The 14,183-nt window shown below is 43.9% G+C and overlaps 1 protein-coding gene across 8 annotated transcripts in view; it reads right to left on the bottom strand.

Moving 5' to 3' along the window:
• Positions 1-14,183, bottom strand: part of wu:fj49a02 (myomegalin) — a 45,088-nt gene that overhangs the window by 2,639 nt on the left and 28,266 nt on the right. For 2 of the 8 annotated variants that reach the window (XM_031281174.2, XM_031281168.2), the window contains 26 exons: positions 13,961-14,100; positions 11,292-11,407; positions 10,978-11,129; positions 10,562-10,853; positions 9,215-9,419; positions 8,980-9,096; positions 8,617-8,876; positions 8,311-8,525; positions 8,053-8,170; positions 7,790-7,907; positions 7,583-7,637; positions 5,839-6,086; positions 5,656-5,760; positions 5,373-5,534; positions 4,903-5,160; positions 4,659-4,790; positions 4,462-4,578; positions 4,181-4,370; positions 3,958-4,079; positions 3,237-3,473; positions 2,999-3,100; positions 2,535-2,755; positions 2,294-2,437; positions 1,589-1,727; positions 467-513; positions 199-253 (listed from right to left, as the gene is read on the bottom strand). In XM_031281174.2, coding sequence (XP_031137034.2) covers positions 199-253; positions 467-513; positions 1,589-1,727; positions 2,294-2,437; positions 2,535-2,755; positions 2,999-3,100; positions 3,237-3,473; positions 3,958-4,079; positions 4,181-4,370; positions 4,462-4,578; positions 4,659-4,790; positions 4,903-5,160; positions 5,373-5,534; positions 5,656-5,760; positions 5,839-6,086; positions 7,583-7,637; positions 7,790-7,907; positions 8,053-8,170; positions 8,311-8,525; positions 8,617-8,876; positions 8,980-9,096; positions 9,215-9,419; positions 10,562-10,853; positions 10,978-11,129; positions 11,292-11,407; positions 13,961-14,100 — 4,067 coding nt within the window. The remainder of the gene's footprint in view (positions 1-198; positions 254-466; positions 514-1,588; positions 1,728-2,293; positions 2,438-2,534; positions 2,756-2,998; positions 3,101-3,236; positions 3,474-3,957; positions 4,080-4,180; positions 4,371-4,461; positions 4,579-4,658; positions 4,791-4,902; positions 5,161-5,372; positions 5,535-5,655; positions 5,761-5,838; positions 6,087-7,582; positions 7,638-7,789; positions 7,908-8,052; positions 8,171-8,310; positions 8,526-8,616; positions 8,877-8,979; positions 9,097-9,214; positions 9,420-10,561; positions 10,854-10,977; positions 11,130-11,291; positions 11,408-13,960; positions 14,101-14,183) is intronic. The other 6 variants (XM_036005142.1, XM_031281169.2, XM_031281172.2 and 3 more) reach the window with 6 other exon arrangements.

Genomic DNA, 14,183 nt, shown 5'->3' with positions numbered 1-14,183 from the left:
TGATGTCAGCATGGTTAGAAAAGGCAAATCCACACGGCGGTAAAAGCTGCCCCAGACCACAGAGTCACCCTCACATTTTTACTTTTACACACCTACAGTTTGACCAGTAGGCCTAAAGTACCACAGTTAGGTTTTTGAAATACAGTATCTGGGACAACATCTACCTGTTTGCAAGATCACAAAATGTCAAACAATTACCAGCATAAGGAGAGGAAGAGGAGGAGCTTAGAGAGGAAAGTCTCAGCTCGTTCTTCTGGGGGGGTTTAAAGGAGGAGAGGAGAGACAAATGCAGGACGAAGGAACAAGTGAGGCAGAAAAGCCAAAAGTGATGAACTTACATCATAAAGACACCAAGGGACATCACGACACAACACTGATACACGTATTACGGTGACCTACGGAGTATGCACACAGATAACCTGCATTGTGTCTAATATCCTGGATATGATGGGGAATTTTTGCTAACCTCTAAATTTGTCCTTGCTTTCTTAAGCACATCACGAGTCCTCGACACTGCAAAAAAACAAGAAAGATGTTTAGATTGTTATTTCAAAACTACACAAGCACACATATCTAGGACTGCACAATATGAGTGTATATATGCATATGCGATAACGTTGATGAATATCGCAATGATATTACTTGTGATAAATAAACAGGCATTGAAGTGTACTCAGTTCTGCTGCTTTCAGTATTCTGCTAAAATACAAGAAATTGCTTGATGCGTTTAAAAAAAATGAAGGGAAATCATTTCCAAAATTCTTTTATTGAAGGCACCACTAAAAAAAGAATGACCGTTACATTTTAAAGTGCAGTTTTCTGCTGATATTTCCTTTAAACTAACACAAACAATCTCTGAGTGTCTTTCGCGATACGTCGTAGCCCAAAAAAAACGATATAGTGTGCAGCCAAGGGGGGAGGCGAGCATCCAGAAAGCGTACCTCCTATGGGGAGATTGTAGGCTAACAAGCCATCACCTGCTGTTAGCATTCCATTGACTCCCATTCATTTTGACGTCACTTTGACAGCGAATAACTTTACATCTGAAGCGTTTAAAGACTCTATTTGTCCGTTGTTTATTTCTAAAGAAACACAACAATGTATAAAAGGCTCCATTACCTTGTATCTCACGTTATGGCTCCGTAGCAGACGTTTTTGTAAAAATAGGCTAACGATTGTGTCATAACCACGCGACTTACTGTCGCATAGTAGAGGAATTACCATATAGTACAGGAGAAGCTAGCAGGCAGTTTCGACTTACATTAGCTGTTTAAGTTTAATTACTAATGTTAACTCACATTTTAGTTTAGCCTGTGCCTATGTTATCTCCTTACATATACCTACGCTCTCCGTCTCTGCAAGATTGGGAATGATTGAGATTTCTCTTGGCACAGCTACCAGAAGACTTCCAACTTTCAGACAGGTTGCTCACGTCACATCTACGTTGTTATTTTCCTGACCGTGAAATTCACTTTGCATGTCTGTGCATCCAAGACCTACTGCTTTTCCGTCTGTTACGCCCCGAGTCTCTCTCATGATCTCTCTCTCTCTCTCTCTTTCACACACACAAATGCACTGAAAAACTTACACTGGTTGACTATGAAGTGCTCCATGTTCTCCTTGGTGCGGCTGGTGCTCCTCAGTCTCTGAATCGTTCCCTTAAGAACCTCTTCCTGCTCTGACACTCGCAGTTTCAGAGACAAGATCTCCTCCTGCATACACTGCTCCTATATACACACACACACACACACACACACACACACACACACACACACACACACACACACACACACAAAGCTCTTTTAACAGCTCTTTAAAGGATAGATCTGGTGATATTATATATTTTTCGTAACAATAAATCTAATAAATCTAGTAGTGACTGTGTAGCCTAATATAAATTATTTCTCTGTGACTCCATTGTTGTCCAAAACCAATTAAAAACACATCTTGGGTCACCCTGATGCTCCGGGTGTCATGTTCCTTCATCAATATGAACATGAGCACTGTATTTTAGGTTTAAAATAATGTTTTTAGGAAATTATTTAACCTTGTTTGAAAAGGAAAATATACATTTGTGACCTGTTTAAAAGATTTACTTCTTCAGTAGTAACAAATGGGCTTGGGGCTGAGTGCAACAGACATGCTGGGGACCATACTTAGAGACTAATACATTGTTGGTTTTGGTCTTTTCATGTAATGGGAATTGTTGACAATAACACAAATATAGTGTATCTCCTGGCTTATACTTTGAAAGATGAGATTAGTCATAAAGATGTCATTATGTGTCCCAAACCTTCTTAAGGTTCTGGATGGAGGGATCAGTGCTGGGCAGAGCTGCTCTCCAGAACATCTTCAGGAGAGACATTGCCTCTTCCAGGATCTGCCTCAGAGTCTTGGTGTTGGACAGCAGACTTTTAACACATCCATAGTCCAGGACCTGCATACAGAGCTCAGTTAGATATCTATGCTCTATAGTTATCATTTGTTGCCATTGTTTTATTAAAAAAGATCTTCTTTGGTCTTTTGGTTCTCACCAGCTCACTGCTGTGTTTCTGGTTTCTCTCCAGCAGCGGTGGGCCGAGACAGGCCTGCAGGGTTGTCTCCATGCGCTGGACGAGGCTCCGTCCCTCTAGGACTTGCTGCTGAAGAGCGCTGAAGTCATCCACATGACCGATGGCGTGGCGGCCGTTACGGTTCGCAAACGATCCGTCAGGGGCCTCCCCCTCCAGCTCAGAGTGAGGGTCAAGAGGGTCTGCTGGAGGTAAAAGAGCATTATTGTATTTTGGAATTGGACTCTGAATGACATTATTGTATTTCATTGTATTGCAAGAGCGAATTTTGAGGAGTCCAGAAGTGATTAAAACTATATTCTGTCAGGCACATTGCAATTAAGACAAGAAATTACTATTGTTACAGAGAGCAATACAATCTCTTTACAACCAGTCCACAAATGAAAGACAGATTAAGTTGCAGTCATGCAGTGCAGTTTAAGTCACACCATTGGCAGTGCTATGGCTGTCGTCCAGGTCTGAGTAGGGAGGGCCGGGGGACCCACAGTTAAACAGACCAATGTCCCTGACCGGTGGAGATGGAGCTGGGTCTGTGGAGCAAACAGATACACAAACCAGGCTTGGACACACAGAAAACCACACCACAGCACACTGAGCCTTCACAAACATGTCGCGTTGTTAATGGTGGTGTCATAATATCCAGGAGCCGCTGTCTGTCTGTCTCACCATGCAGCAGCTGTCGCCTGTAGAAGTTCTCTCTCTGAGGGCTGGCAGTGAGGGCGGAGAGGGAGGGGGTCCGAGGAGAGCCCACACCCAGCTTCTGCTCCAGCTGCTTGTGGAGCTCCAGTTGTTTGAGAGCACTGTTCTCCTGGACACTGTTTTGCAGCTGGGCTCGCAGACTCCTCACCTCCCCGAGCAGCTCCCCCAGCTCCACCGGCAGACCTGGGAGCTCACACAGGTAGCCTGAAGACAGGACACACAATCATTACAGAGTCTGACTGGACAGGCATCTGCTTCAGCGCTCTTTTGGAGGGTTTGGAGGGTTTCACACCAGCACAACAATACAATAAAACTTGGATTACATGTTTGACAGTACTTGGGTAGATGTTTAAAGGTATAATGTAAATACATTTGTAATTATAGCATCTGTCAAAGTGTTCTGAAGGTATCTGTGAAATGAAACAATCAAATTTGAACAATCTATTTCATCTCAGTGTCCCCGGTCTACTCAATGCCATTCTTAATACTAACACCAGATGGCGCCAAAGTATTTTACTTAAAATGGGAGGATGGATAGATAGATAAACAGACAGACAGGGAGGATGGATAGATAGATAAACAGACAGACAGACAGACAGACAGACAGACAGATAGATAGATAAACAGATATTTTATATTAATGTAGCTAGTTTAGTAGCTATAGCTAGTTTACAACGAACACACTGACCTTTGTTGGCCTTTGTGCTGGAACACACTCGATCGTACACCTGTAGTTCACTCTGCAGGGAGTGGATGAGCTCTCTGCTCTCACACAGCTGCTGCTGCAGGAGAGACACCTCATGCTGGAGCCTGAGGATACATCACAGTACATTACAGTCAGAGATAGATATGTATACACACAGACAAGCACGAGTCACTGTTTGATTCAATCTGTATACACACACACCAACCTGTTGGTTTTCTGCTGACTGGCCTGCCGTTCCTGCCTTAATATGTGTATCTGCTGTCCCTGCTCCTGGCTGTGAGCCTGAAGTCGTCTTAGCTCCTCTTTCCACTGCTCTGCCTCCAGCTCTGCTTGTTTCAGGCGGGCACGTGCTGTAAACACCGTCTCCCGCAACTGCACCACCTCCTCACATGTGTCTGAGGCAAGAGGAGGGTTAAAAAATGGGTTAACATGCATATGTTCCAGATGATTACCATGAAAACTTTAGTTGGCATTTAGATGAAGTACCTGTACTGGCCTGCAGGCGTGACTGTAGACCCACGTTTTCTTCCTTCAGGACTCTGATCTCATTGGACAGTTGAGTGACTGTGTCCAGACCCTGAATGTAGATGTTTGTTGGTGCCCCTGGACAGAAAAAAACAGGAGCTATTTGATGCAATTTCTTACAAAAAGAGAAATAAGTGGCAATGTGAGGGCTACAATACCTCCATCACGCCCAGTCAAGGCCAGTCTCTCTTCCAGCTGCTGTCGGAGCCGCTCATTGGTCCTAATGGACTCCTCCAGACGCTGACGGAGACACCTCACCTCCCGCAGGTGCTCCTCTATCAAATTTACCCCTAGAGACAAACAGCATAACAATAATATTGTAATCATTTGATCTTCTTCTTAATCTTCTGTGTCTGCTTGCTCAAGTGTACATTACTAATAGAAAACAGTATGGAGTCCCACCTGCATGGCTGCTTCCTTGCTGGTGTCCCGATGGTCCAGAGTAGCCTCCAACCTGTTGAACCATGTTCTCCATGTCCCACAAAGTCCCTCCCGTCACTAGACCTGAGTCAGACTTCAGCGAGTGGCCTTCGGGAATGCCACCCAGCTGATACTGTTGAAAGGCATGATGGGATAGCTGGCTGTAGCTGGAGAGGTCGTGCTGGTTGTGGGCACCCGGCGAGAGAGGGAACAGAGCCTTGTCATGGGGAACTGCAAAGCCTGTAACCACACGCACAGACACACACACACACACACACACACACACACATACAAAAGAGTAAAGTGTGTGAAACATGATGTGAAAACGCTCACAGGACAACAGAGGAATTTAATTTGCGAGTTTGATGGTGGCTAACAGGAGGTATTATGAAAGTTATGTCTTTATTTACACTTTTCCCACATGTCCACCCCCCTCCTCCCCGGCCCCTCACCACTGTTCTGCGCATTCATCTGTTTGTACAGCGTGTCCAGCTCTGGGCGAACAGCGATCACAGACAGGGCCCTGGGCCGGGGGTCAGAAATGACTTCTCTACCCCAGACGTCAGGGCCAGAGGGGACAGAGAGGGAGTAGGAGACAGGCTCACTGAAAATGGCTGAAGGAGAATGACAGGAAGTGACACATACACAATATGAAGGAGGAGGAAGAGGAAAAAGAAAATGTGATTTTTTTTTTTGGGGTACTTTGCAAGTCATAGCCATCTGTGAGTCCCATACCTGTGGAGGACTGACTGGTCAAACCCACAGGGGCTGAGCAAAGCATGTTGGGACAGCTGCTGGAGGTCTTGAGGAAGCCATGAGGAGGAGGGATAGATGGACGGACTAAAGGAGGGGAATGGAAAGTGAGAGGATAGAAAAGGCCTTTTACAGATACGGAGAAGGTGGAACAATAAACTTTACCGTCTTGTTCGGATCCGTGTCCTTGTTGGCGCAGCCGGTGCTCCTCCTGATATTCTCTGGCGTCTAAATCGGAGCACAGCTCCAAGTCTTCATTGGTTCTGTACTCATCGGACACCAGGGACGTTCTGTCTGATTGGTCGGTGGTCTCAGAGAGAGCATGGCAGCTGGACGGGGTCTCCGGACGCTGCTGCAGCTTGGTGTGGAGTGACTCGATGATTTTATCTTTCTGCTGAAGCTCCTTACTCAGCCTGCATGTGCACACAAGAGTATCAACCATTACAGTCTGAGCTGATAGCTATTCATGAAAGAAAAAGGATGTTAACAATAGGCTACTAATAGCTGCTTGACATTTCCTGGCCGTTCATAACAGATATTTTTTTATACTTGCATTTTACACTATATGTTTGTATTTGTCACTAACAACAAAATAAACACACAGTTGCCAGGCATTATTACATGTATATCATAATCACTGAAAATGATCAACAGAATGTTTTTTTATGGAGCTACATAATCTGCATATGATTATCCACGAATAGTGAAACATACAACAAAAGGAAGAGTGTAGAGCGACAACAATTAGTCGATTAGTCAATCAACAGAAAATTAATTTGCAACTATTTTGACAATCAATTACTGGTAATCAAAAAAGAATGCCGGATTCAGCTTCGTAAATGTGAGAAACTGATGCTTTTCTTTGTCGTACATGATGAACAACAATACATTGGGAAAATAATCAGAAGATTAATTGATAATGAAAATAATATGTGCTGCAGCCCTAAAAAAGTGCAAAGAATTTTAGCAAAGGTGGCTGCCATTTTTGTTATTCGAACAAATATTTTCATCCATGTTGGAATGTATGCATCATTAAATATAACATAGCATAAATGTATGAATCCTAGTCTTTTTGGAGCTCCTAAAGTAAATCTGCCTATGTTAAGTAACTTCCCTTACTGTTTCAGTTGCCGAAGCATGAACGCCTTGTCCCTGTCCAACAGCATCCTATGAAAAGCCGTCTCTCTTGCTTGGCCTCGAGCCGTAGAAAAAGACCACAGAGAGTCCCTGTATATGGAGCTGTTCTTAGAAATCATGGATTTCCATAGAGGAGCCATCACACCATCAGTCCAGTCCAGAAAACAAAGACTAAGTCTTGGATGCAATACAGTCTGAGCTGGGAAAGCCAGCAAAAAATACCTCTTGGCTGTCTTCTGATTCTAGTCACAAGACTTCTACCTTCTAAATAATATCAGTACTCAGAAAGTGAATTTTAAACAAAAACTCCAAAGAAATTGCAGTCGTCGTAAATGCTGTTATGTCAAAATAAAAGAAATCTATAAATAAGTGACTCAGTATATTTCAAACAGAAACAGTCTTCCACTAAGCATGGAGGCGACTGAATGAGGTAACACAGTAGGACTGTCACACAGTCACACTGAGCCTCTTAAGCCCAGCTGGTGGGACACCTGTACTGTAAGTCTATTCAACTAAAGCCATTTAAGGGTAAAGGATCCATGCTGTGGATTAACAGCAACCTTCTGTCCCCTCTCCGCCATAAGGAGCCATGTGGTGTGCCGCAGCGTGTCACAGAGTAGGTGCTCTGCAAAGTCAGCTAATAACTTCTGTGGGAGGCCCACAGATCACAACGCTGCAGGTGATTCTGAAGACCATTGGCTTTGTTGTTGCAAAGGTTTAGAGGTTACGATTTCTTTTTCAGTTTTGAAAGCACTTTACCAAGCTGACTCACCGCAGGGCAAGCAACTCATGGCCGGTCTTGTCATCATGGCTCTCTGCACGTTCGCCTATGGACATAAAACAGGGAAGACGGACGGAGTGGAGAGGAAACGTTGTTTAAAAAAATGACAATTTATGCATAAAATATCCACAAAAATGAGAAACTATAAACATGAACTGTCTTTCTGTACAATGGAAGATATGGGAAGTTGTTCCTTACGTCCACTGATCTTGGTGACCACTCTTTGTGCCAGGGCAGAGTTCTGTGCCAACTGCTCTCTAAAGCTCTGACCCATGTAGTAATCGATATCATTGGCCCGCAGCAGCTCCTCAAAGGCCTGGAAGTTGTGGAGAATATGAGCAGGTATAAGAATATCGACTAAAAATTCAACACTCCTCTGATATAATTTTTGGCAATATGTAGAAATGTGAACAAACGTGGCTTAATGATTCATTGAGCTAGTGCAGAATGGTTTGCAGTACCTTGGTGGTATCGCCCAGGTGCTGGGTGAGGATTTGACAGACTCCTTGCCCCTCTCTCATCCTCTGCCTCAGGTGGGACAGCTCACGAGCTTGTGCCTGGATCAGAGAGTTGTACTTCCTGTGAAGGGAGTAAAGGAAGGGTTTATTATTAATAGAGGGCTGTAAGTCAGATGACTAATCATTCTCATGTGCATCCGTTAACTGATTCTAGACACAATAAAGGGTCTTTACGGTACACAGGGCTCTCTGTCCACTCACCCAGGCCAGGTGGCACATTTCACCTCCTCTTCTTGGCCTTTGCCCTCCAGTCTGGAGCTCTTCAGCTGAGCCTCAAGTGATGCAACTCGTGTCATCAGTTCTTGCAGTTCCCTGCTGGGCTTAGGCCCTGAGCGAATCCCTTGGGTGTCAGACATCCAGCCTTCATCCTCTTCCACACCACCGGGGGCTGGTGATGTCTCAAAGGCCCAGTTTACCTAGAAGGTGAGGATAAAATTGGCATCCTTAATAAATTAACACGAACCTAAAAGACCAGTGATGTAGAGCAGCTGGTTAACATAACAGTACCTTGCGTGGGGTTCGCTCCAGGCTGGAGGCGTAGTCGCTGGTGGTAGACAGGGAGCGGACACGCAGCTGCAGCCCACGGATCACCTTGTGGCAGCGGCTCAGCTGTGAGCGGAGATCCTGGACCAGATGATGGAGAGACGCTGACTCATCCCCCATTTCATAAGCGCCTGTGTTACTGCTGCCAGCGTACCAGCTACCGCCCGCACCCTCGTAGTCCTGTTGATGGGACAGTGACGTGCACATCTCCAGGTCGTCAAACTCTGAAGGAGGGAGAGATGAAGAGACATAATGAGGATTAGTATGTTTGTTGTTTTGCTGGAGAGAAAATGGGATGTTATAGTTTGAGAGAGATTTCTTTGTCACCTGGGCTGCTGGCGTCTTCTCTCTCAGCTTCGTTCTCACTGCGACCACAAGTCTCATAACCCAGATCCTGGAGATCCACCTGCACCTGCTTACTGGCCTGCTGGACCGATGTCTCGGCTGCAAAGACGTGAGAAATAAATCATTGTTTGATTAACATTCTGAGCACTTTTTAGTTATTATATGTGTCAAATAGCACGTCTGCATTCCTGTATACATGTTCCTGAGAGTGACTCACTGAGCAGATCTCTGTAGTCCTTCAGTTGTTCAGCCTGAGCGTGGACCGTGGCCTCAGACACCATCAGCCTTTCCTGCAGCTCTCTGTTCTCCTGGTGGCTCAGAGCCAGATTGGAGCTCAGTCGGGCCGCCTGCTCACGGAGACCCTCCCCTATATCCTGCCAGAGCGCTCCCACCACAGTGCTGTCACCAGCAGGCTCCACCTCCTACAACAGAAAAGTGTTTTAGCAACTCTGACATGTTATACACAAGAGAGGATATCACAGGTATGTCATTTTCATCATTTTAACGTATAGAAGCTTATGTTTGAATTGACACGCTTACTATCACATATAGCAGGACTCTTACTGTTAATATTTTAACGTGGAAAGGCAGGCACAGCAATCAAGACACAGGACTAAAAGAACAAAACACCCATACATAGAGACTGTCAATGAGACCCAGTGATGAGAAGAGGAGGACAGGGCCTGGGGACAACGCTGCTCCAGCAAAGTTTACTAAAATCTGCTATGCAAGCAGCAAAGACATTGCTTCATGCACAAGGTGGAGGGTGGGGGTGTGGCCTTAACCAACTGCCATGCTTCGCTTGTTTGCAAGCCATGATGTCCTCTCTTTCTCATGGGCGGGCCAAATTCTCTGGGCGGGCAAAGCAGAGAAAGGGGAGGTAACCTTTCCCCTTATGACGTCATAAAGGGAAGATTCCAGATCGGCCCATCTGAGCTTTCATTTTCTCAAAGGCAGAGCAGGATACCCAGAGCTCGGTTTACATCTATCACCATTTCTAGCCACTGGGGGACCATAGGCAGGCTGGGGGAACTCATATTAATGTTAAAAAACCTCATAAAGTGAAATTTTCATGCCATGGGGACCTTTAAGTAAATGATTTTTTGCAGTTTTTCCACCACTAAGTATGAAATTGTCCGCCATTTTACTCTCTTCAAGACATTGTCAGGTGTGTTGTCTGTGTCTGTATTTCACATTAAAATGACCAAATTGCACAAAGGGTGGCAAAATATCATAAAGAACATGACAGTCTCATGTACAACCCTACACAGTAAACCAACAATACACCTATTTAAGGCTTATCATATTCCTTATAATAGAGAAGGGTGTTTATACAACTTAAAGGTCATTCTTTAAGACGTAGGTCATGGTGTTGCTTTTATGTACTCCTGTATTTTGAAGATGAGTTAAAGGGAAAATAAAAGAAAATCTTTATGCCTCAGAAAACCCCCCCAGACTAAAATAGATTAGCAGCAGCTTCATTAAATATCTGAGATAGGCAGTTACAAGATGCTGTTGTAGCTCACTCAAAGTTGAATTCCTATTTAAATGTATAATGTGTTACCGTGTCAGGCTGGTGTGTGAGATGACGGGGCGTCAGACAACGTGGCCTCTTGCAGTGCCTCTTCCCTCGCTCGTCACTCAGACTAACACACGGATGACCTGGCTTCCCCACCGGCACTGGAGACATTTCCTCCTCTTCATCTTCTTTCTCAATATCCTCCTCCTGTTCTTCCTCGTCCTGATTCAGACTCCTGTGATTCCTCCCTGGGTTTGTCCTCAGTCCAACCACTTCTGCTCGTCCTTGGCTTTCTTTCAGAGCCTGGTTCTCCTGCTGCAGCCTCTGCAGTGCACTCCTGACAGGAGACGGAAAGAAAGACAAATAGACATATGCATGATGAAGCTGTCATCGAACAATGATGTCCTCTTAAGACAATCAAACCTTAAGTTTCCCCAGGATCTCCGAGACAAAAAATGCACCTCAGCTGAGCCACGGAGGTGTATCCATCCCTCTCCAGTTGTGATCTTATTTCTTCAAGCTGGCCTTCAAGTATCTTCTTCGCTTCCTCAAGCTGCTTTACATCAGCTCTCTGTGACACCAGCGCTCTAGTCACAACCTCAGTTTCACAAACCTTAACGCAAGTCAGAAAAAAAAATGACGTTTGTTATGGTGCTACAATTTAAGTCACAAAGTAAAGGGCTTTCTCCAAGGTTTAAATTAGTACGAGATCCATTTATAAACTGTCTAAAATTAAAGGGATTTAACAGTGAAATGTAGATAAGAAGTATTTTACCTGAATGGAGGCCAAACTTCTGGCCGTCACTTTATCATCATCCTCCTCTATGCTGTCCGTGAACTCGTCACTGCTGCCATCTTCATCGTCTCCCTCCTCCTCCTCTGTGCTGAGCTCTGGAAACACAACAACCGTGTAAGGACAATATCCACTTGCTTTTATCCCCTTTTTGTTTACATCTTAATCCTCTGTTATTCTTCTTATTCTTGCTGTTGCTTCTTATATTCTGTTTTTCCATCTCTCCCTCTCTAGCATTCACTCTCTATCCCATTCTTTCCAGAACTCTGTTTGTACGCTGAATCACAGCTTTGGAAGTCATGGGACTAAAGGGAAATGTTATGTCATACGTTTCCTGCTAGCCAAAAACAAACTCAACTCAGTGCAACCCAGGACAAGTGTGTGTATGTTTGTGTTCATGAGAAATGAGACAACTGTTATGGCTCTTTGCATCATTTGTATTCACTCACATGTAAGGTTTTATGATTTGGTGCCAAAACTGAATATGAATGCAGCATGTCCTTTGTTGTGCATTGTTAAAAGTAGTGTACACACGCACAGAACGCAGGAGGCTCAGTGGAAAGTGACTGGCAGGAAGATTGCTTTACATAATAGGCCCTAATAATACACGACACACACACACACACACACACACACACACACACACACACACTTCAAATACAGTCTGTAGTATCATGTGTATGGGTGTGAATCTACAGTTGCTCAGTGCATTTTTGGGACTTATTATGGGATTACTTCCTAATCCGGATAAAGTTCAAAGGCACTTAATTACTGCAAATGTCTCCACCCTAAAACAGGTATTAAAATTAAATATATGAAATGTTATGTGCTGCTAGGGAGAGGGGGGATGTTCATCGAGCGAACTGCTGGGTTATTATATATTGAACAATGTGCTCTGTAAGCTGAATTGACTGAATGTGGGGCCCTGTTTACACACTGTGGCACTACATATTGTCACTATTCTTATACTGGGGACACAAGGGGGAAATCTTTGAAACTGTTGTTGGGTGTATTTGTTATTTAAACACAGATTGTTTTTTAATGACCTGGGATGTTGAGTAAAAGGGCTCACATGAGCTTCCCTTATTCAGTGAATTTGGCATTTTACTGTTGTGAATATCTAACTGAGCATTACAGCAGAACAGCCATGCAAACATGAAAACCATGCCACAATATCATGCATGAGGGAGCAAGGACATGAAGGAAGAAAACACTGATTTGGCTTGGAAATGTCTGGTATTACACATTATAGTTTCATGTTTATATTAAAAGATAAAAACTGAATTATCTGCAGAAATCTGTTGACAAATTTAAGATTAAACACATTTATAACATGTGCGTTCTTATATTATGAAACTGGATATTAGGACAAACTAGGAGACTGAGGATGACATAGGAATGGTTCAAAAAGATAAAACACACTGTGGGTTGGTCTCTGGGGAAAGAAGGAAGGTATATAAAAAGGACCAAGTGGATTTCAGGTTTGGGATATTCTTAAAACAAATTCCCAATTAAACACAACAAACAGAAGTGCGTTTGACAAAAAGCCAGCACATTTTTTTTTTTTATTTCTGTTGCATTAAAGATACAAAAAGAAGCGTTGACAAGGATTCCATGTCTGAGGCTAGATGAGAGATCAGGGCACAAATCCCAACAAATCGTACTCTACCTACAGTAATATAAATATTGAATGGGCTAGTATTAGTTCTGGCATTCACATCTCGAGATTTATAGAGAGCACAGTGCAGACAGTAAAATTATTCGATATTTTATTTTCCTGCTTTCTTGGTACAAAGCTGAACTTAAGCTCAACAAGCAGACTAACTAAAAAAACAACAAATGTACTAAATTACCATAAGGTTGCTTTAAAGTAATCAGCTTGCCCCTACCGTCTTTATATCGAACACGGCTGACCTAATGTTTCATGCATATCTGTCTAAACTAAAATGTAGCTAGTGCAGAGCAGATAAAACTGCGTGAGCAATCCAAGGTTAAGATGAACTGAAGGAAACTACTCGGCCATCTTTTGGGATTTGTATCTTGGACCTTGTTAAGAGTGCACATTGCGTTCACAAACAGATGATATAAAAACAAATGATGGATGGTGAGACGTTTCACTGTAAGGCATGAGCTTGAGTTTTCTCGACAAGACGTAACTTCAGTGTGACAGTAAGGCTTGGAAGAGTGACACCGGTGAGAGACAGTACACAGAAATGGCAATACAGAACAATCGCACTGCAAAGCAATACAGGCCTTTTTCTTTTTTAGAAACAATACAAAAACATATTTACACCACACTCACAAAATATATTAATAAGTAAGTCTGGGTTGCACGTTGCCACTTCATACCATTGAGGTTAACCCGAACAGGCTTCTGCTACTGTGAGTAGTGCTTGTGCTATCTGGATGAAGCTGCCTGAAGACCAACAGTCAGATTTTGGTTTTTATTCACACTTAAGAGAAGGAGAATTGTCTTGATCATATTCACTTTTTTCCATATTTTTTTCATAAATCTGACCATCGGTAGCTACAGACCGCTCCATCTCACATAAAGAGTGTCACGCAGCAGTGCTGTGGTCAGACAGAGCATCACAGAGCGTTAGTGACAGTGCCCCCTGCAGCCCTGGAGGCTGGACCCTGCCCATCCCCACCTCCAAAGTCAGGCTGCCTTTTAGCTGGCCGTTCCAGCACCAGGGCCATGTTACGGGTCCTGGCCAGGACCTCCTCCAGCTGTCTGCGGAGTGCCTGAATCGAGTCTAGCTCGGTGTGGAGGGCCTGGATCTTCTCAGAACTGAGGAAAAAGGAAAAAGTGTTTTAGGGCAACAACGGCAAAAAAAACAGCAACTTACTGTATTCACAGGAAACAGGCCTGTC

Source organism: Sander lucioperca, chromosome 9 (assembly GCF_008315115.2).
Source record: "Sander lucioperca isolate FBNREF2018 chromosome 9, SLUC_FBN_1.2, whole genome shotgun sequence".
NCBI classification, from domain to species: Eukaryota; Metazoa; Chordata; class Actinopteri; order Perciformes; family Percidae; genus Sander; species Sander lucioperca.
The sequence above is the reverse complement of the archived record's forward strand: the minus strand, read 5'-3'. Positions and strand labels throughout refer to the sequence as shown.